The sequence below is a fragment of the Antennarius striatus genome, chromosome 12, assembly GCF_040054535.1.
Source record: "Antennarius striatus isolate MH-2024 chromosome 12, ASM4005453v1, whole genome shotgun sequence".
Taxonomy (NCBI): domain Eukaryota; kingdom Metazoa; phylum Chordata; class Actinopteri; order Lophiiformes; family Antennariidae; genus Antennarius; species Antennarius striatus.
In genome coordinates this window covers 15,107,826-15,128,159 of record NC_090787.1, presented here as the reverse complement: position 1 = coordinate 15,128,159, position 20,334 = coordinate 15,107,826, and the positions used below count along the sequence as shown (strand labels likewise).

At 39.7% G+C, this 20,334-nt stretch overlaps 2 protein-coding genes across 6 annotated transcripts in view; one reads left to right on the top strand and one right to left on the bottom strand.

Moving 5' to 3' along the window:
- Positions 1–9,980, top strand: part of gpm6bb (glycoprotein M6Bb) — a 26,610-nt gene extending 16,630 nt beyond the window's left edge. For 2 of the 3 annotated variants that reach the window (XM_068329680.1, XM_068329679.1), the window contains exons 2-7: positions 3,566–3,752; positions 4,449–4,605; positions 4,737–4,899; positions 5,507–5,580; positions 5,716–5,781; positions 7,921–9,980. In XM_068329680.1, coding sequence (XP_068185781.1) covers positions 3,566–3,752; positions 4,449–4,605; positions 4,737–4,899; positions 5,507–5,580; positions 5,716–5,781; positions 7,921–8,070 — 797 coding nt within the window. In that variant the 3' untranslated portion in view covers positions 8,071–9,980. Of the gene's footprint in view, positions 1–3,565; positions 3,753–4,448; positions 4,606–4,736; positions 4,900–5,506; positions 5,581–5,715; positions 5,782–6,200; positions 6,775–7,920 lie in introns of those variants that run through there. The other variant, XM_068329682.1, reaches the window with a different exon arrangement.
- Positions 5,721–20,334, bottom strand: ofd1 (OFD1 centriole and centriolar satellite protein). 3 transcript variants are annotated; one of them, XM_068329676.1, is made up of 23 exons: positions 20,043–20,334; positions 19,750–19,953; positions 19,597–19,662; positions 19,478–19,499; positions 19,270–19,377; positions 19,052–19,188; positions 18,749–18,922; positions 18,494–18,600; positions 18,277–18,396; positions 16,916–16,989; positions 16,743–16,834; positions 16,381–16,570; positions 15,079–15,209; positions 14,817–14,928; positions 13,715–14,392; positions 13,224–13,383; positions 12,438–12,529; positions 11,285–11,413; positions 10,973–11,136; positions 10,715–10,897; positions 10,553–10,620; positions 10,171–10,258; positions 5,721–6,015 (listed from the first exon to the last, which is right to left on the bottom strand). In XM_068329676.1, the coding sequence occupies exons 1-22, from the start codon at positions 20,136–20,138 to the stop codon at positions 10,213–10,215; spliced, it is 3,153 nt and encodes a 1,050-aa protein (XP_068185777.1). In that variant the 5' UTR covers positions 20,139–20,334; the 3' UTR covers positions 5,721–6,015; positions 10,171–10,212. The 3 variants fall into 3 exon arrangements, with proteins under 3 accessions (XP_068185777.1, XP_068185778.1, XP_068185779.1); XM_068329677.1 differs by lacking the exon at positions 5,721–6,015 and having other exon boundaries at positions 10,111–10,258; positions 10,973–11,118; XM_068329678.1 differs by lacking the exon at positions 5,721–6,015 and having other exon boundaries at positions 10,111–10,258; positions 13,715–14,239.

Genomic DNA, 20,334 nt, shown 5'->3' with positions numbered 1-20,334 from the left:
CAGCTCCTCTGTGATTTCCTGTGAAGGAGGAGGATTTGAGATAAACTATCCTGCAATATCCTGTACACTAGGGGCAGACAACTAAAATGGAAAGAGGTCCACCCCTCCTCCTTTCCCGAGAATAGGGTCAGAGATCTGAGTCCCCTCACCCCCAATAATATAAAGGGAAACCTTAGGTTTGGAGCTGGAGTCAGCTGGGTGAGAGTCTGTGCTTGATAAATTGTGATTATTCTGATCTCTTTGATGGAAAGAGTTAAGAACAGACCCAGTAAGAACCACCATATATTTTTATTCCCCATTGGCAGTATGGATGAAACCCCCCCCCATGGATTGTCTGCCAGCTGGTGACCCCTGAAAACCCAAACACTCCACTCAGTGAAATGAACTCTGTACTTACCTGGATAGTCAGATTACTGATACAATCTATCAGATATTCATATTATAACATCCTTTTATCTAATTGCAGAATCCAGCTACGGGTTAATCAGCAAACAATCACATTTTATAAATCTCATCCACACAGCGGCAAAAAAACCAAATAGACTTTATCAAACGGAGGATTATCCCTTTAACCCGTTATCGTCCTTAGTGGAGAAGGTTTTGAAAACGTGGTGACGGGCTTCAAATGTCATACCAACACAAATGTTTTCAAAAAGGCCCTTTGTGAACATGAGTGGGTCTGTCCATGTCCTGGTGTCCATCCTCTGAGCCAGAACAGTCGTACTAACCTGCTGACAGCTCTGACCGAGACACCATCAAAGATTTATTTAAGTTAACAGGAAATAATTCACATTTCTCCACCGAGGGAGAGATGGAAAACTAATCAAACACATATATAAATTTGTAATTTATTTGGTGGCTTTCAGGTATAAGGCATGATTTGTCTCTCCAAGAGAAAGAGATGAACCTGATGGATGGTGATGTATCAGTGTGACCCCCCCCCCATGACTGCTGCAGGGGAGGGTCGGGTCGGCCTGGCCTCGTTTAAAGAATGCTCAGAAACATTTCACATAGACATCCTTATCTGCGCTCACGTATTATTTGTCTCAGATTATCACTTTCATTGAAATTCAAGGCAATCAAGGCAGACTGTCGTGATGTCACGGCGTGCAGCGCGGCGCTATCAGCGTTTCGACAGCTTATCTAATGGGGACAGTGACACATTTCTAGGCGGAGGGTCGAAACCAAACAGACACTTGATGAGTCAGACAGGCGTGTTGATTTTCATGTCACATTCAATTTCACTCATATATGTTCACAGTAAAGCAGTCTGACTCTTTGCTATTGGCTCTATCAGTGTTGGGCTGTTTAATATGAGAGCTTTGATAGTTGATATCAACCCTCATCACACTTTTTATATAGAAACATTTAATTGCTTTGCTTTAAATCAACTGTGGGAGCTGACTTCTAGCAAACACAGACCGTATCCTGTGGCGCTCTGACTCCCAGCAGCTCGTTCATCCTTTCTAGGATCATCTTTAGATAATTGCAGCCTGAGGTACAGGTTAGTTACTCAGCTGTGAGCACCCTCATTGAGCTGAGGGTAGCAATGCTGTCATGGCAACCCCTGTCCACTCACCATGGGACAAACATGTTTTTATCTGCCTCTGTGTGCTCAGTCCCTCAAAGAGCCAGGATGAAGCGTCTGACTGCAGGAGAATCGGCCCAGCGGCAGTAGATCTGTTTTCATTTTCCTTTGACAGGACAAACATGAACACACATGAACTTTCAGGTTTGCTCACCTCACTCTAGTAAGAAGAAATATTTTAAATTCATTGAATACACTTTTTTTTCTTTCCGTCATTGTGCATTAAAGAAACAAGAATATGATGCATCAGGGTGTAACTTTGGCTTCACATTCATACCACAGTCATTGGTATTTATCGACTATGAAGTCATGAAAGTGTCATGCTTGTTTAATCATTACAACTGTTACTGTGTGTGAGTGCTGCTCTGACTCCCCGGTTGGGTTTGACTCATCTCTTTAGGCAGGCTTATCTGTGAAGATATGAGCATCATTAATAACTCAAGTCATCAGTCATGATGATTTTATAAAAACAGCTTGAACATTATTTCATGTTCTTCCTGCCTGGGTTCAGGCATGAGAATCTATAAATATAAGCACATTTCTCCACATGACTGATGACGCACTGGATGAAGGAATTCTTGCTTTTTCATGCATGAATTCTCAAATCCAAAACCCAAAAGTAGAAGTTTTGGCCATTTGGGATCAGTGGAACCTGTTTATAATGTAGATTGTAATATTTTTCTGCACTATAAGGCTCCACCTTCAATGAATGGCTTATTTTAAAACTGTTTTCACATATAAGGTGCACTGGATTATGAGATGCACTGTCGGTTTTTGAGAAAATTTAAAGGGCTTTTAGGTGCGCCTTATAGTGTGGAAAATACTGTAGTTACTTATTTATATCAATTAGAAAAGGAGCAGAAATGTATTTGTAGATGTGTTTTTGGCTCCTGATACAAATACATGTATATAAAAGCTATTATTGAGTCTGTTGTGCTCTGGTTTTGTATGCACTATTTGATTCTCCACTTCGTTCACTGATGCGGCGACACAGAAGCTTGATGCTGGTTTGGTAGTGCACAAAATTCAAGTGATATTTTTTTTTTCTAATTTATAATGGCTTCTTTTTGCAGATGCAGATGTGCCATGTTAGTGTACCAACATGTAATACTTTGGTACACAAAAACCAAAACAATGAGCTTAAAATCGTTTAAATACTCCATACAGCTGAGGAGAGCAGTACAGTCGATGATCCTCTGTGGGTTTTTCAGTTACACGTTGTCATTTGAACCATTTTTTATGTGAAGCGTTGATATTAACAGTTTAAAATACCCTTAGTGTGTCTTTAAGGCTTTAATCATTACAAGCCATTGACCTGAGTGTCCTATGACTAAACAACATCCGTTGGCCACATGTGAATTGGATTGGAAACACATTGTGGTTTGATCACATGCATCTCCAGACCTTGTGTTGACTCAGTTTCACAAAGCATAAGAACACATTTCATGAGTTTTGTGGGTCGCTTCATTCCTTCGTTGTGAGTTGCCTTCGATTTCCATTTCAACTTGGCAGCCGCCCTGTGACCTGCTGCAAGGTCATTAGGGCCCTTAAGTGGAATGATGAGTCGTCAGATGGAACGTCCGAGGATGTGACGGCTGTAAAAGCCACAGCCTCACTAAACAAACTGCTTCAAGCAGGATGAGTTGGTTCTTTAAAAGTCAGTCCTGTGTTCTTTAATGAGTCTTAGTGAATCACAGAATACTGCATGGTGAAATACATTATATACTCTGAACATGCATCATGCACCCTGCTGCTTTCTTGTGTTTGGAGTAAGATTAGATGGATAAATGGATTAATTTATGAGTATTCATATTGTGCCTAATTCCCCTGAGATCACTTCCTGTTCTGCAAGATAAAACAATCCCTTATAAGGAACTGAAGCCTGATTTTATCACAGAATCTACTGTGTGACCTTTTAAAGTCAAAATATTTGTTGTAAAACACTTAATACCCAGTTTTTCTGTTGTGTTTCTCCAGGTTGCTTTGAGTGCTGCATCAAATGTTTAGGCGGCGTGCCATATGCGTCACTAGTGGCTACAATCCTCTGCTTCTCTGGCGTCGCCCTGTTTTGTGGATGTGGTCATGTGGCTCTGACGGGCACCGTGACCATCCTGGAAAGTCACTTCTCTAAAGTCACCAGCGACCACGCCATGCTGACTGACGTGTAAGTGTTTTACTGAGAAACAAGCAAAACTAACAAATAGTTAGCATATAAAATATCGTGTGTTTAATGTCGCATTCATTACACATTACGCTCAAAGGGAATGTATCCATAAAAACCCCACAATAAAGAGAGACTTGCATTTAAGAGAGATAACTTTTTTAATGCTTGTAAAGTTTAGCTTTATGTGGGCTATTTTTAGTCGATCCCATCTCCCACATTCACGTTATCCTGGAGAAATGTCCTAATATAGACATTTTTTTAAAGTGCATCTGTTTGTCTAGTCAATAAAAGAGGAATGGCAGGACTCCGCATATTTTATGTTGCTGGAGATTAGGAGTGCACTGTTTAATCTAAGATGTCTAAAGAGCCAGGCTGTTTCTTGGCAGATGATTTCCAGAGACATGGACCACCTGTTATCTCCACTTTTGGGCTTAGCGCCTGTCTTCATCTGCACCCTAGAGAAGCTGGACCACTATCACAATTACTACCATCTGTTCACGATTACTGGTGTTTTACAGATGGCATGCAAATATGCCCAAATTTTTGTTTGTAGGTATTTCCACAGGAGACAGTGACACATCAATGCATATATTTTACCTGACATTTTTAGTTTTAGTCTAATTTTTTTCTTCGTTTTTAATCTATTTGTGGTGTCAACTAAAATATACTGTATGTGTGGCTTTCCCTCTTCAACAGAATACAGCTGATGCAGTATGTCATCTATGGCATCGCTTCATTCTTCTTCCTATATGGGATCATTCTCTTGGCTGAAGGATTTTATACAACCAGTGCTGTCAAGGAGCTGCACAGCGAGTTTAAGACCACCATTTGTGGACGCTGCATCAGTGGAATGGTATGTTAACACAGCCTGAAACACAAGGACTTCATAACGTATGCGCTGAGATTTAATGCAGACACGTCACAGGAACGAGGTGGGACGTTTTTTTTGACACTGCTAACATTGTGACGTTTTGGCGTCCTCAGTTTGTGTTCTTGACGTACATCCTGGGCGTGGCTTGGCTCGGCGTTTTCGGCTTCTCTGCTGTGCCGGTCTTCCTCTTCTACAACATGTGGTCCACCTGTGCCACCATGAGGTCTTCCACCATCAACGACACCGAGTCCATCTGCGTGGATGTTCGTCAGTACGGTAAGAGAATGTCACTGAGTCCAGGAATCCAACTCGCTTAGTTTCACTTAAATGTTTGAGTCCTCATCATTTGTTAAATGTGTTTTCTGATTGGTTCAACCAAAGTGGTTTTTTTTTTGAATAATTGAAAATAAAACAGCTCTAAGATACAATAATTCGCGAGATAATAATCAGTAATAATGGGTGAATAAATCAGCTTTTATGAACATCAAGCACATTTTTCTTCTTTCCTAATCTTCTACTGCTTTGATTGATCTGTCTTCAGATTTGGAAACCGTGTTTCTACAAATAAATGTGGAAAAACTACCTCACCTATTTTCCCCAAAATCTAACTGATAAAATAAAAACATAACAGGATTTTCTTCAAGAACCACCCCAACATCTCACTTCCAACTCCAAGTTTGAGCCTGATGGCATCATCAGGGGTTATTCTCTAGACTTAACAGAATCACATTTTTGATGCAAACAGTATTGGAGCTGACAAACTGCCTCAAAAACCACAACAGACTCAGTTGTTGGACTCAGTACTTGACAAGGTGTCATAGCTATTTCTGTGGTACACTGAATATAAATGTACATGAAACCCATTTAATTTTCACTGCTGCAGGGATTATCCCATGGAATGCTACGCCAGGCAAGGCCTGTGGAAGTGTGCTAGGGGACATCTGCAACACTAGTGAGGTGAGATTTTCACACACACTCATTCAAATGCCAAGAACACACCAGCATGTGGAGAACAGAGGAGCACAATGTGGACATGTAGTTTTTTTTTTTTTTAATAAAGCAACAATCGATACTGCTTGTTTCTTTCTCCAGTTCTACCTGTCTTATCACCTGTACATCGTAGCGTGCGCCGGGGCTGGAGCCACTGTGATCGCTCTGGTAAGCTTCCCTTCATTCCCTCCATTCTCCCTTCAGTCCATCTCTGTACAGTTTGTATCAGCAGCTCATGTGTCGAGTGCTTCTCTCCTCATTCCCATACGGTTCATGTAAACACACTAAGGAAGATTACATAAAGGCTCTGATTCCATTTGCTGTTTTACCATCTGCTTAGAGGCACACAGCCCTGCTCTCTATTTTAGTATGGTTGGAGGAGGGTGTCATGGGATTGCTTTTCTGTGTTAAAAAATAAAAAAAAAACATGTTTTTAACGAAGTTTGAACCACAAATCAAAGTTGTTTTGTAAACTTCCTATTTTTAAAAATGGTTGGTCACTTCACTAAATTAACAAAACCACAGCACTGATGATGAGGAGATCACCTGCATGTTGGCTTACAACCTTTTCTGTTTTCTTCCACCAGCTGATCTACATGATGGCTACTACTTATAACTTTGCTGTTTTGAAGTTTAAGAGTCGAGAAGACTGCTGCACTAAGTTTTAAACCATTTTTAAGAGCCTGGTGTGGCGTTTGGGGCTGCACTGAGTAGAGACAGGTGCCACTGACAAAAAATAAACTAAAAAAAACACAACTGAGAATAGAAAAATCAAACATCTCTCCATTAGTGTACATAGCTGATTGCATGCCACTTTTGTATTTGGTATCCAGGGATATTGCTTGTCCAGGGCCACCTGACAGTTGCCATCAGATTTGGGTTTGTTCTGCTTTCCTTTAGATTTATTTACAGATGTTTGTCACCGTCAGATTCTACAGAAATGTGCACAGCTAGAAATCCACAACAGTGTTATTTATGTTTTCAATGTGTGAGGTTCATTTTGACCTCCGCTAAGTGCAGAAGTATTTCAGATTAAAATAAGGAACTACAGTATTTAACATGTACCTCACATAACAGGATGAGCTTCAGCTGCATCAGGGCTGAATTGCAGTTTTGTGCACAAACTACAATTTTACAATAATCTGAAATAAAATCAATCTGAGGTTTGGTTAAAAAAAAAGATCCAAACTGCAGCCAGTGTTGATGAAGGACAAATACTGACGGTTTTCTCAAGTGTTCAGTTTCTGATGAACAGATTAGCAGTTTTTTTTGTGAGGAGGAATTCTAGTGATACATTTGTAAAAAGGACTCGTTACAACCCGTGGTCAAGTACAGCATGTCCTCGTCCTTTTTATTTTTCCTCCCTATTCTGATACGACCCATGAAACCCGTGTTACAGTATTATGTATTTTGTTTCAAGTTGGCTCCTAGACTCAACTAAAACAACTTTCAACTGTATAATGCTGAGGAGCCTGATGATTCCCGGTGGTGTTTATTGTAGAGTTGGGTGTATTGCATATACCTAGCACAGCACGCTATGAAAGGTTAGTCCAGTACCAGGCGTACATGAGGCCCTAAGCCTCACTTTAATTTCATGTCTACATAAAAAAAGTGTCTAATTTTAGAGTAGCGTGAAGCTTTTTTTTTTTCTTTTTCGATGAGCCCTGAAGCTGGTATAGCCTCAGCTCTGAAGTTGTTTTGTTTCATATATTTTCCTTCATTCTTTATCAAAGTGCCATTAAAGAGCCATTTGTCTTATCTTAACACTGAGCCTACATGCTTACGTTTTCCAGAATCTTCTGTTTTAGTTACTTATACTTTATATTTCATGTATTTAATTCTATCCTACGTTTTCAGGACTGTAGCTTTTACTTTCGATATAAAATAAACAATCTTTGTTACAAAAGTATTTCTACTTTGTCTTGTTTCTTTAAGTTCTGTGGCGATATAAAATACAACTGTATGAATCAGGGTCAGATTCACAAAATTAAGCTCACGCTTTGCACTAACCTCAAGCTTTTACACAGCTGCTGTAAACTTGCATGCACAAACTGCTCACTTTTCTTCCATTCTCACGCTTTTAAATTGTTCTCTCTCATGTCGTCTCGTAGGACGATAGCGACGTAACTCCAGCGTTCATAATTGTAACTATGTTCAAATAATTGTCTTTCCAGTGATCTTTCGTCACCTTTGTGCGTTCGGCCTTTTAAAAACTTTGTGTACGTCTGTGATGAACCTCTGATTCCTGTAGCTTGCTTTGCATCTCTGACATGCTCACCTGCCATCCACCTCACCCTTCTCTTCCAGATCCACTTCCTCATGATTCTCTCAGCAAACTGGGCCTACCTTAAGGATGCCAGTCAAATGCATGCCTACCAAGACATCAAAATGAAGGAAGAGCGGGAGCTGCAGGACATCACCTCACGCTCCAAGGATTGCCTCAATTCCTACACATAAGGACATTACCCACCTCCTACTCTCAATACACACCCACACACAGATACACAGACACTGTGGCCGACCTACTGTGGCCCCACTGGACCAAGACGATGTTCAGCTAAAATATCCTGCCGGTTTGCTCTGATGCTGTGCATTACTAACCATGCTCCTAACAGACTAATGCATCTGTGCTGCTCCCTTTACTAACTCACCAACAAGTGTTTTGGAAATGCAATTACAAATTTCCTTTCTGTTGTTTTTTTTATGTTTCTGAAGGAAGCATGTAACATTTTTTTATTTTGCTGGTGCAGCTTCAAACATTGCACGACTCTTATACAAAGGGTAACAATGACAGTTTGTTGTTTTAGCCTGGCTATTTCTATTTGAACAATGGCAGCCAGTTTTCATCAAGGGAATGTGTTATTATTGTTGCTCTTTCTATAACTGTATATTAATTAAACACTACATATAAGGCCTTATAGCTATTCAGAGTTAGCATACCACTTGTAGAAGCTTGTCATGTACTGACAGAAGAAGGCATGTCACATGACTTCAGTCAAGAAGGAGGGGATTTATTTAGAGGAAGTAGTTATGTTGTTTTGGTTCATGTGTTTAATGGAATCTTAATCCCGGTGATAATTATACATTATTGGTTGTAGATTCTAATTTTGGTTATGAAGCTACTTAGTCCCTCAGAACACTCATGGTCTACATTAACACTACCTCAGATGTGCACAACAGCCTGTAGGGGGGAAAAAAATTACAGGAACAAACAACTCATGCTTGTTCAAATAGATTTTAATTGTAAATGCCTCAAACTCACAGCATGTGTTAATGAAACCAAGCACACACATCAGGAGCTCTTCTACATACTGCAATATTTTAGGATTTAATTCAATGCATAATTCCACAAGAATAACTCGCTTGCTCAATGCAGACTGCTGCCAACAAATATTTAACCTTAACCGTCTGGTCCATGTGTATTCATTTATGCAAATTAAAACGGATGAAGGCTTGCCAACGAAGAGAACTTTGTGAACCCGCATACGTGTTTTTCATTGCGCCTGATCATAGTGATATATGATTATCAATGTGTCCCATATGCAATGGTACTCTGAAAAACAATCTAGCTGATGGTGTGAAAGTGTTAACTTGTTAAAAGTCAAGAACTTTTGTTTTTTGTTATTTTGGATATTAAACCAGTTGTTTGTACTTTTTTTTTTTTTTTTTTAATATTTGCACCCATTTTTGTTGTGCAAATGTCCTAATGCTGACATAATTACTCATGTAATCTTTTTTTTTTGTTAGTTGTGTTACAGAGATAACGATATCTTTGTTGCATGAAGAAAATTGTTACTGCAGTGACATGATGTACAGTTGTGTTTGCTGACATCAGTAGTAGGCAGTGTTTGCCCGTTTCCTTTCTTACTTAATCGACTTGACGTAGTTTAGTTAGCTTTTTTTTTAGGTTCTTTTATTCATGATTTTTACAGTGGTTTTTTTTGCTTGACTGTTTTATGTCAAGGCCTCCTTTAAATTACTGATTTTTCAATTTTCAAATAACCATTGCTTCACGAGTCATGTACAAAGATCATACAAAAATCTAAATAGTAAATTCAACCAAAGTATCAATGCCGATGGAGGTCTCTGCCTAGTGTTTTACTCAATGTCTGTAGATATTGTAGTACACGCCTGCACAGTTCTCTGCAGGACAAATAATCAGATGTAAATGAAGGTAATGTTCATTGAATCTCATCTTCGTATGCTGCGTATCCTGTTAAATGAACCAAATACCTAAGAACAAACGCTACCCATCAATCACCAGGAGGACAACAATCCAGCATCCTGTCTGACTGGCAACCCTGTTATGACATTACTCAACTGGCCTGTTTACTGTTTTTTATGAAAATTAAAATAAGATAAACTTCTCTGTTGTGTTTCTTTTGTTTCGTATGGTGAGGTTATTGCAATCGTTATTGTAAATCAGTCTAGTATAATTTAATCAAACAGTTCTTGTTTTATAAAAAGTGTAAAACATACAATAATGGAAAAAAGAATTATGAAATAGAAAAAAAATAAATGCTTAACACCTGGTAAAGTAGTACAAAGTCACACAACCTGAAATGCAGTCGTTTATGGTTGAACTGCAGCCCAACAGGCTCACCAGAAATCATCATCTTCATCCTTGTGTGAGTCTGCTGCAATGCTGGGAAAACCAGATCATGTTAATTAAGTAAAAGCCTCCAGGAATGTAAAAAGCAAAACCAAAAACAGAACAAACTCAACCTTAAGACAACATAATTCCAGAACAAGTTACATTAAAAAAAAAAGAGGAGATGAAACCACATTCTTTTTGTTATGAGGGACTATTATCTAACCTAATATATTTAATCTACTTTATTATAGCAGTATTTTTTAAAATTAGAAAACCAAAGTTATTGTGTTCTTATATGAAGCCATTAATCTCTTCTTCCAGTCTGTCTGGCTGGTTTTTAGTTACCTGTCGTCTTTCTCATCGAACAAACTCTTGGCTTCTGGGCTCGTTTGTCTTTCTTCTCTCGCAGGCGTCTGAAAAATTAAAGTTCTGTTTAACACACTGGACAGATTCTCTGAAATCAAGTCCAGCTTTCAGAGCATATTCAAAAATGTGTGTGTAACTCGCCTGTGTTTGCTGCTTCTCTCTTGATTCCAGAACCATCTTCATGTATTTCTCTAGTGGATTTTCTTCTTTGGACTCAGTCTGTCCGTGTTTGTCCACCGGTTCTTTCTGCTCTTCATCTATCTTAATTGCATTGTCTTCCTCTTCCTCTTCTTCCTGGGCTTGTTGATCCTCCTCTTTCAGACGCTGGTTAGATGAAGATACGGTGAACTTTCATCAGAGAGAGGTGTCTCTGGAAGAGTTTTGCGAGATAATCATTACCATTTCTTTTTCCAGCCTTTCAAGTTCTTGCTGCTCCCTCTCTCTGGCCTCCTCTCTCGCCCTTTCTCTTCGTTCTTGTCTTTCCTTTTGCTCCCTTTTCCACCTCTGCTCCTCATCCTCTGCATCTTCTCCTGGAGGTGATTCACCTGAGGCATGTGGAAATTCTTCAAAAATGAGTGGAATGACAAGAGTTAAATTAGTGAGTTAATGATGAAAACCACAATGAGGACCAGACGCTCAAATTGATGCTGTATAATTGAAAATAGCAAAAGGTTTTCATTTGGAGTCAACAGAGGAGGACCAGCAACTCACCTTCTCCACCATGGAGGTCCACAGCGTCTCCTGGAAGTCTGGGAGGGTGGGGGCTAGTGGGGCCATTGGGGGCCTCCTCAGAGAGAGCGACGACAGTGTCCAGGAGAAGCTCCGGAATGTGGCTGGGCTCTGGAGGGAGACACGTACAAAGAGATCTTTTATGTTCCACAATAATGCAACAGGGCCAGAGAACCGGCACAGAATACATAATCAGCTGCCCTTCATTTTCACCATTGTGAGGGGCCACTGAAAGGACACTTTGGAGGCTGGTCACACACTCATTAAAAAACAGCTTTTACAAAATCCAAACATTTGTACTGTATATGTGTGAGTAAATTGAAACTAACACTGTTACACACATTCATGTATCCCAGCAGCCAGCTCACTCAGAACCAACCTGCCACTGTTGTAAGGATGACAAGCAGCTTTATGTCCTTCAATCTAATGACTAAATATTTAGCTGCACCACTAAAGCAAAAAAATGGATATGTTATTATGTTATTGGCCATAATCTCATTACATGAGGCCAAGTTATGATAAAACTTGGTTTCCTGAAATACATGTGAAGCATTCAACAAGAGGCCTTGTAGTAGTAATCGTTGGTGCAGATTTGGTTCGATGCCCATACTAGGAGCGTTGTAAAAAAATAAAATTGTATTCTGAAAATTTCCAGTCAGATCTTTCTAGTCTTTCTCTGCTTGAGTTATTCTCACTTTTATTTTTCAAGCCTCAACAATTGTATTACACTGGTAATACAGTTGTTACACAAAGCTACTATTTGTTATACAAATACAGTATGTTACTCCTGTTCTGGGTATCTTTATTATTTTGTATCGATTCAAAATTTTCATTAATCACATAAGTGATACTTTAAATGGACTCGCCCAAATGCCCCCTGCTGGGCATTTGCCAAGATTGGTGGCAACTCTACTGGTTATTCCATGATCCCGGTTTAAGCATAAACTTATTCTTATTCTGCACAGTGATACAGTTGAACAACTTTATCCTGTATGCAGTATATCACTAATTAAAAACTCAGTCCCTTGTGGTACATAAAAACATCAGAACATTTCAAATGGGTTCTTAAATGACAAAAATAAACCTACAGGGCACTAAAGAAAGAAAAAAAAAAACAGGTAGCAGTTTAGAGTACCTGAACAAATCCCTGTGAGATCCTGAAGACTTATTTTCTCAGGCTGTGGGGAAGACTCTGCAGTGGAGAGAACAGGCTGTAGCTCTGCTGGACTGGAAACAGAACGCAAGCAAAACATGAGGGAATTAGTCTTCAGCAGGAACACCCTACCTACAGAGGAACACGGGATTGACTCTGTGATGCTCTGAGGACGCTTTGCCTTCTCAGACACTGGAAACCCACAGCATTTAGAGGGTCAGATGGAATCCATCAAGTATCAGGAAATCGTAAAAGACACCTGTAAGGATCCCACTTAAAATACAACTTCAAAAAATAAAAATAAAAAATAAACCGGTTCAGAAGAAGTCCTGGATTTTTCAAGAAAATCCGTCACAGTTGCCTGACTTGAATCCCTTCAGAAATCTCTGGTGGGGTTTGAGGTAAGAGGCTATAGCACATAAACAACATAACAGAACTACAGGTCTTTACCCATGAGGCTGAGATTCCTCAGGAAAGCTGCCAGTACCTGCTGTATGAATTTGAATTATGTTTGAAGCAGGTCAGAGCAGCATGAGTTTCTGCAAATCATTGCAGGTGCTTGTTATTGAGGGTTTGAATAACTCTGAGCCTGCCAGTAAAATCAATATTTTTGTTAGATTTGGGAAAAACACTTGTGAGATGTGTTGTATTGAGCTCTGCGCTCTGTTCTGGCTTGACCTATTTTTTTTAAACAGCTGATAAACAACATATTAACAATTAAACATAATAAAGTGGATTGAATATTTTTGTTATTTCTAATACTGGTACCTGGACTGGTCTCGTGTTGTGCTCTTCATTTGAGGACTGTGAGGTGAACTGAGCTCAGAGGACAAGTCATCAGAGCTCCCCACCTCAATCTGGGGGGGCGCACACGGGAGCTTTCTGTCAGGCGACAGCTTCAAGAACGCCATCTGAGACGCAGCTGCTTCTATCAAGTAGAAAAGACGCCACGTTAGAAAAACAGTCATGGGAATAAACTGACATAAAAACATGGGATTTGTTTCTATATTGTGAAGCATTACAGTATTTTCCGAACTATAAAGTGCCCCTAAAAGCCTGTAATTTTCTCAAAAACCGACAATGCGCCTTATAATTCAGTGCGCCTTGTGGTGCGGAAAATACTGTAATATAATTAGTCATGTGCAGTATATGAGAGCAGGTAAAATAAATGTTTAATCACTTAATTCTTGGCATTTAAGAGGTTCATGCATCTCATCTGTTGTTACACATTGTCACAGGTTGAAGCATTTTGAAGGTACCTTCTGAAATGTCCTTGCGAAGGTTGTTTCTAGATGCAGAGGGTGGTGCGGACGGAGCTCTGTGTTTGCCTTTGTGTTGTCCATCTCTTTGAAACAGAGGCTCAGTGACTGAGTACAGACTGTGGTCAGTTGAAACCGTGGCCTTCTGGGGTTGGAATGTGTCCTGTGAGAGTGTCGCCCTCGGCTGTGCAGGCGGTCCAGTGTTACAGGTGTCTGAAGAGAGGCCTCTGATATTCTTTGGAGACAGAGGTCTGAATGAAATCTTTGATTTGTGAGATGAACGTGACGGTGGAAGGTGAGACTTGTGCTTTCTTAGAGGAGAATCAGGACGATATGAAGTATGTGCTTGATGAGGTGACATCGGTCGTGTGTGGAGCTTGTGGGTGACGGTGGAGTGTACTGCCCTCTGCTGGTGGTTCTTGTAGGCTTCCTCTAACGTTTCAGCCTCCCGCTGCAGCTCCTGGATGCGCGCCTTGGTGTCTGGAGAGTCAAACCAACGCAGCTTGCGTTCTTGCGCAGACCCACCTGCTTCACAAACATCATCACAACCCGCCCTGGATTTCAGCAGTGCTCTATTCATATAGATGTCAGGAGGAACCAGCTTGTTAGCGCTCAGCTCCAACACTGAGCGATCAACAAGTGAAGGTTTGGGGTTGCGCAGCACTTCATTCTCAAGAGCTGCCATCATCACATGGGTCACACAAAAGAAAGGGAGAGAAGAAACAGAAGGAAACAATAGGAGACTTGAACAAACCCTAAAGAAGACCAACCACCATTTAAGAGCACAATCCAGGAAAGAGGGTGGCTACAACTAAAAAGCCTTTACATGCATTTACTACAAGGATCTACTGCATGCTATTACTATAAAGTGAATTCCTCTCCTTTGTGGTTATTATATGAATTTAATTTTATAAAAAGTTCTTTGAGATGTTCAGTAGATTTTCAGGATCCAAGGGTGGAAATCACTTTATAAAACTTATAAATGACGTCAACATCATAATTTAAAAAAATACTTAATATAACGCCATACAGACAACTGTATGATTCACTGTGACTGATCAAACCAAGATGTGGCAGACATGCGTGTCCAGTCATTGTGTACCTTGCTGAGTTTGGCGAAGTTGCGTCTTAATTTCTTGCACGTGTTTATTCATCCATTGTGATTGCTCCTCATTCTCTATTAACTGAGTGCTGAGCTGAGCGCACCGCTCTACCTGCAGGAAACAACAGATGACAGGTCAACAGAAATCACAATTACACAAGAACTTCTGCAAAGGTAGGCAAAATCTCATGGAAAAAAAAAAAAAGCAAAAAGCTGAGCACATAGTTTCCCACAGTCACCGGGTGGGTGTGATGTGACTGACCTCACTCTGGAGCTGTGCCTGCAGCACCTGTTTCTGGTTTTCCAACTCGTCCATCTCCAGCTTGTGAGCACTCTGCAGCCTCCGTAGTTCCATCTGCAAGGCCAGCTGCTCTTTAGATGGCTTACCCAAATCTGAAAGGAGGGTCATCAGCATCAAACATCATATATAACGCATCCAGTTCAACGACCACATCGGTGGGAGAGCCATCTGATGGAAAAACACCTGGTGATACACCACAGTCGTTCTGATTCAAGTTGTAATTTTAATGTGTTCCAGCTGATGATTTATAGCTACATAGATCTCACCACGATGGCAGTAAAGAGGCTCAGATCCAGATTGCTGCTTTTTCATAGAAACAAGGGGAGCGTTGCACTGCTCCCCAATCCCTTCCTGTAACAGGAAGAATACTGTATCCTTCAGAGATCTGTCAAGTTTTGGATGTCTGCCATAGAAAAGGAAGCCCTCTGTCTATGTCCGGTGTGGGCTCCCCTTTACTCCACTTCCCATTCCCTCACTGGCTTCTCAATAGAGATATGTGTATAAAGCTGCAAATACAGCACAGAGGCCCCACACTGGCAGGCAAGACACATTCACTAAGACTTAGTGGAGCCAGAAACAGAGGGACAAGCTAACATAATGCTTCACAGAACACTGCATCTTCCATCACTGACAATAAGGCCCAACTCAGATCACTCTAAATGCAGTTTCTAAAATCTTTTCATTGAATGAATTATATGTAACGCCGAATGTAAAGAAATTCAAAAATTCAAAACCAGGTTAAAAAATGGAACTAAGACATAAATATCAGTCTGGAAATGATTACAATGTCATTTCTAAGGATTTGGGATTCCAGTGATCCATGGTGACAACCATTATTCACATATGAAAGACGTGGAGTGGCACATTGACAACTGATCCAAGAGGTCGTCAAGAGAACTGCAAGCCCCCACAATTAGAGAGAAAATGGTCAAATATAGCGTTCATGTGAGACTTTCAAGGTGAATCAAAAGCAAATCAAAATAAGCTTACTGCAAACGATTGGAGCATGAATTCTGTTCTCTAGCAGAAAAAGGTTTTGAATAATGATTCATCTTCACGGATTTTCTGTGCACTCACATTGTCCGTTTCTCTAATTAAAGTTTTAAATGACAATTTTTGATGATCTGAAACATTTAAGTGTGACAAACGAGGAAAAACAGAAGAAATGAACCTTTTCTCAACACTCGTACAGTCAACTCGATAGGAAAACTGCAGCATGCCTTTACTTCTAGGAGGAATGTGATGTCAGCAGAGAGCCCCCACCTTCATGGAGAAGCCGATTTGTCTCTTGGGCCTCCTCCAGTTGTTTCCTCAGCAGCCGCAGCTGGCCTTGCTGCTCGGCTTTCTTGCTTTTCAAAGTGGAATAGTCGCTCATGGTCTCCAGTCTTTCCCTTAACAGCTCATTCTGCTGAGTCAGCAGAGAAGCTTGTTGTTGCGTTGTATCTAGCTCAACCTGGAAGACAGCAGAGGGGGGAAGAAAAGGACAGGCAAAATAAGACTAGGGATTTAATCCATACTGCCAGTGTGAATATTCCATATTTGATCAGGTAGGCCTGAAATATTCTGCAGAGTTCTAAATTAAACGTGTGAAATTAACACTATTGTGACTGGTTTGGGTTGTTCACCTGCAGCCGTGTCAGCTCTGAACATGCTCTTCTATGCTCCTCTAATCTGTCATCAATTACAGCGGCCTCTTTTTGGATACGAGCAGTTTCGTCTGGAAAAAAAGGGTGTGACTGTAGTCAAAACGGGGGAAGTCACAAACACCCAAGAAATGTGGATTATTCCAAATACTGACCTTTGTTCCGGTTCTCATTCTCTGTGAGTTTTTCTGTCCTCTTGATAAAGTCCTCCTTCAACTCAAGCTGATACCTGATTCGAGGAGGAAATAAAAATCAAATATCAAAAAGTGACATGAGAGACACAGATTTGAAGGGATAACAAAATGATAAACATAGTCAGACAAATTTCCTTTTCTGAATTTGGGGTGTAACCAACTAAACTAATGGCTAGCTGATATTTTTTGATGATTGTTCATCTGTGACAGAATTCAGAATAGTTGAAGAAAAATATTTTAGCACAGAAAGGAATAAATTCATAACCGGAGATCTTGACTTCACATTTTTAATGTGCATGGGACATACTGGATATAAGTTTCACCTTAAACCTATAGAACAGTGACATCCGCTGGTTGTGTGATGCTAACATATCAAGAGGCATTAACACTGTAGTGAATATATTACATTATAACTGCTGCACAGCTGAAAGTTTGGAATGGGTACTTTGACAAGAAGATGGACAGTGAAAGTGGGTGAAAATGAAAAAAAAAGGAAATAAAAGGGTTCCCAAGCACAACTGTCCCAAATGATCATCACACCATGAAACCACAGACTTCTGGGTCCTGGGGACTTCTTGCCCAGCTTGTTACAGACATTCGGCTGCTAAAACACATCTGATCAAAATGAATGTGTCAGTCCGACGCTTCTGCAGAGTTTGACGTTGAGCTGACTGAAGTAGGAAATGCAAAAAACATCGAGAGCAAGGTGATAGAGAAACGACAGAAGGTTTCAAAAGACAACTTAATGTCGTGTAGAGTCAGATTTTAAATTAGTGTCGTAAAATCAACTGTTCTGACAAAACCTGGATATTTTCTGTCAATTTTCTTCATCTAACATTTCTGTAATTCTGACAGATTGCTCCATTTGAGAAAGGGATGTTTAAAGATGTGCTTTGGCCATCATAGAAATAGTTTACATGAGGAAAGAATGATAAAAACCACCAGCATTTTTTTTTTTACATGAGTTTAAAGTTTACCACACCATTTTATTTTTCGCATGAGTACTGATTTATTTAAAATGAACCTGTAGAGTTTGTTGATAGTTCCTTTCACATGCACTGTATGATACCAGCTGATTGAGGGCGTGAGGCGGGGAAAACTCTGGGAGCGACGCCAGTGCACAGTGTATGATAAATTTTAATATATACATTTAAACTCAAGACAGTTGCTGTATCTCTATCATCTGTACTATTATTGAGGGTGGTTTAGGATTAGGATTAGATCCATGTCTAATAAGAGGAGGTAATTAAAAAGAGGACTAAGTGTTTGTAACCAACAGAGAAGCAGCATCAACACAAAGCAAAAACAAACCTGTTACATACTTAGAAAGTTCATTCTTCAGCCTGTGGTCATGTGTGTCCTCCATCGTCTTCACTGCCAGTTCTCTCCTCCTCAGCAACTCTTCAATGTTCTTGACCTTCTCCTCATGAATCTGACATGTCCTATTACCAAACAAATGACCATTCTCTATCAAACAGACGTCACAGTGAAAGTGAAAATGCCCTTCACTAACTTACACGGTTAAAAAAAAGTTCTCACTTTTCAAAAGATTCCATTCTGATCCTGAACTCATTTTCTCTGTTCCGTAATGTTTCGATTTCTTTCAGGACCGATTGTCTCTGCATGTATACATTCTTTTCTTCAATCTGAAAAAATAAGAAAGAGAAAAAAAATCAAGTGAATTCAAACAACTGGAAATTATTCCAATCAACACTTTAACAATGGCAGAATTTTATTAGGTCACTCTCTCCAAAAAATTAAACAAGACACAACACTCTATTAGCATTGACCTACCTCTTGTTGTTTTTGCAACCGATCAATAGCATTTTTCTCCCGGTCCATCAAACTCTTTGCCTTCACTTCATAAGTCCTTTCCAGCTCTTGCTTCATCTTATCAAATTCTTTTTGAAAATTTGCTTTTTCTTCCATCCTAACTTTGGCAATTTCAAAATCTTTAAAATGCAGCATCTTACATATAAAGAAAAAACAAACATGATGATTAAGTCACTTAACCAAGACAACTCTACCAGATTATAAATAAGCCATCCCTAAATCTTGAAGTATTTGGGATCCATTATCTTAAAAAAATATATTTACCTTTGCGTTCATTTCAGCTTCCAATCGTACCTCAGTATCTTTTCTAAAGGCATCCAGTTTTGATTCAAAGGAAAACCATCTGTCTCCGCTATAACTGAAGTTCTCATATGCCTTGTCAATCATTTTCATCTTCTCCACTGTGAATAGAAGAATAGAATATTAAAGGACAGTAAAAACCATTTACTAGAAAGCATACAATTTAATACATTTCATCATACCAAGAGAGTCTCCATAATTTAATTCAATGGCTGTCTGAGTGTCAGCATCATGGCACAACTTCTGAGCATAAAGGTGTGTTAACTGAGTTAGCAGGTTGATGAGGAACCCTATAAAGTAAAAATAAAACATGTAAAAGCCAATGTCGTGGAGGAAGAAGCAATTTTATAAAAGTTTATAAAACAAACAAAAACCCCATAATGAACATACCTTTATCATCTTTGTTTGAAGACTGCAAAAATATAACATCATTATTAGTAACAGCACTTTATACGTTTTCTCATTTAAACAATTGAGAATTTTACAAGACGAACTATAAAATTAATTACCAAGCATCTGTAAAGGTCTGATTGAGGATGAATATTAAGGAGATGAAGAAGGTCTTTAATGGCAACCTGCCAAAACAGAACAGACATAATATATTAATCTGCAATCAAGCTTGTTTTTTCCTTGTTAAATAGAAAAATAGAGTTTATACTCACCTTGTCCCTGCATAAACCACTTTCAGGGTAGAATACAGACAGGGTGTATTCATACTGAGAGGAGCGGAGATGATCTGCTACGATGTTGTTGCAGGCCAAAACCAAACTGGGATGAGATTTGATCCGAACTGGTCTGGGAACTGGTTCTCCCCCAGTTACAGATGGCTGCTTTAACTCATGGATGAGCTGATTGCGAAGCTGAGTCTGCGTCGGATTAAAGGAGTGAAAGAGAACAGAAGACGTTTCTAAAAAGCGGATAAAGTTGACAAAGGGGAATTGCTGGTATGGCTTACTTTGAGTGTATCAAGCATTCCTTTATTCTTGAAAGTTTGATAGAGTCTTTTCCTCAGTTCGTCCGGGGATAAGGTGTCTTCCTTCGTCGAGGTCATGACTGTCGAGTGTTGTACCTCAAGACCTGGCAGAATACTAGTAGAAGCTAACAAGCTAAAGAGCAAAACTCTCTAACACTTTTCAACCACTTCCAAACATAATGAGTGCGCGTTTTACTTTCATAACTTCTTTCATTACATCTGACAACCCAGACGTCTCAGAAGAGGTGAATGGTTTGTAGTGTCCAGCCCAATA

Bases quoted from the DNA above. Each gene is read 5' to 3' on its own strand.
- ofd1 (XM_068329676.1), bottom strand. From the start codon at position 20,138: ATGACCTCGACGAAGGAAGACACCTTATCCCCGGACGAACTGAGGAAA. The intron at 14,393-14,816 runs GTACACAATGAC...TGATGATGGCAG, and splicing joins ACTTCGCCAAACTCAGCAAG to CTCTTGAGAATGAAGTGCTG. The intron at 12,530-13,223 runs GTACCAGTATTA...TTCTGTTTCCAG, and splicing joins ACAACACGAGACCAGTCCAG to TCCAGCAGAGCTACAGCCTG.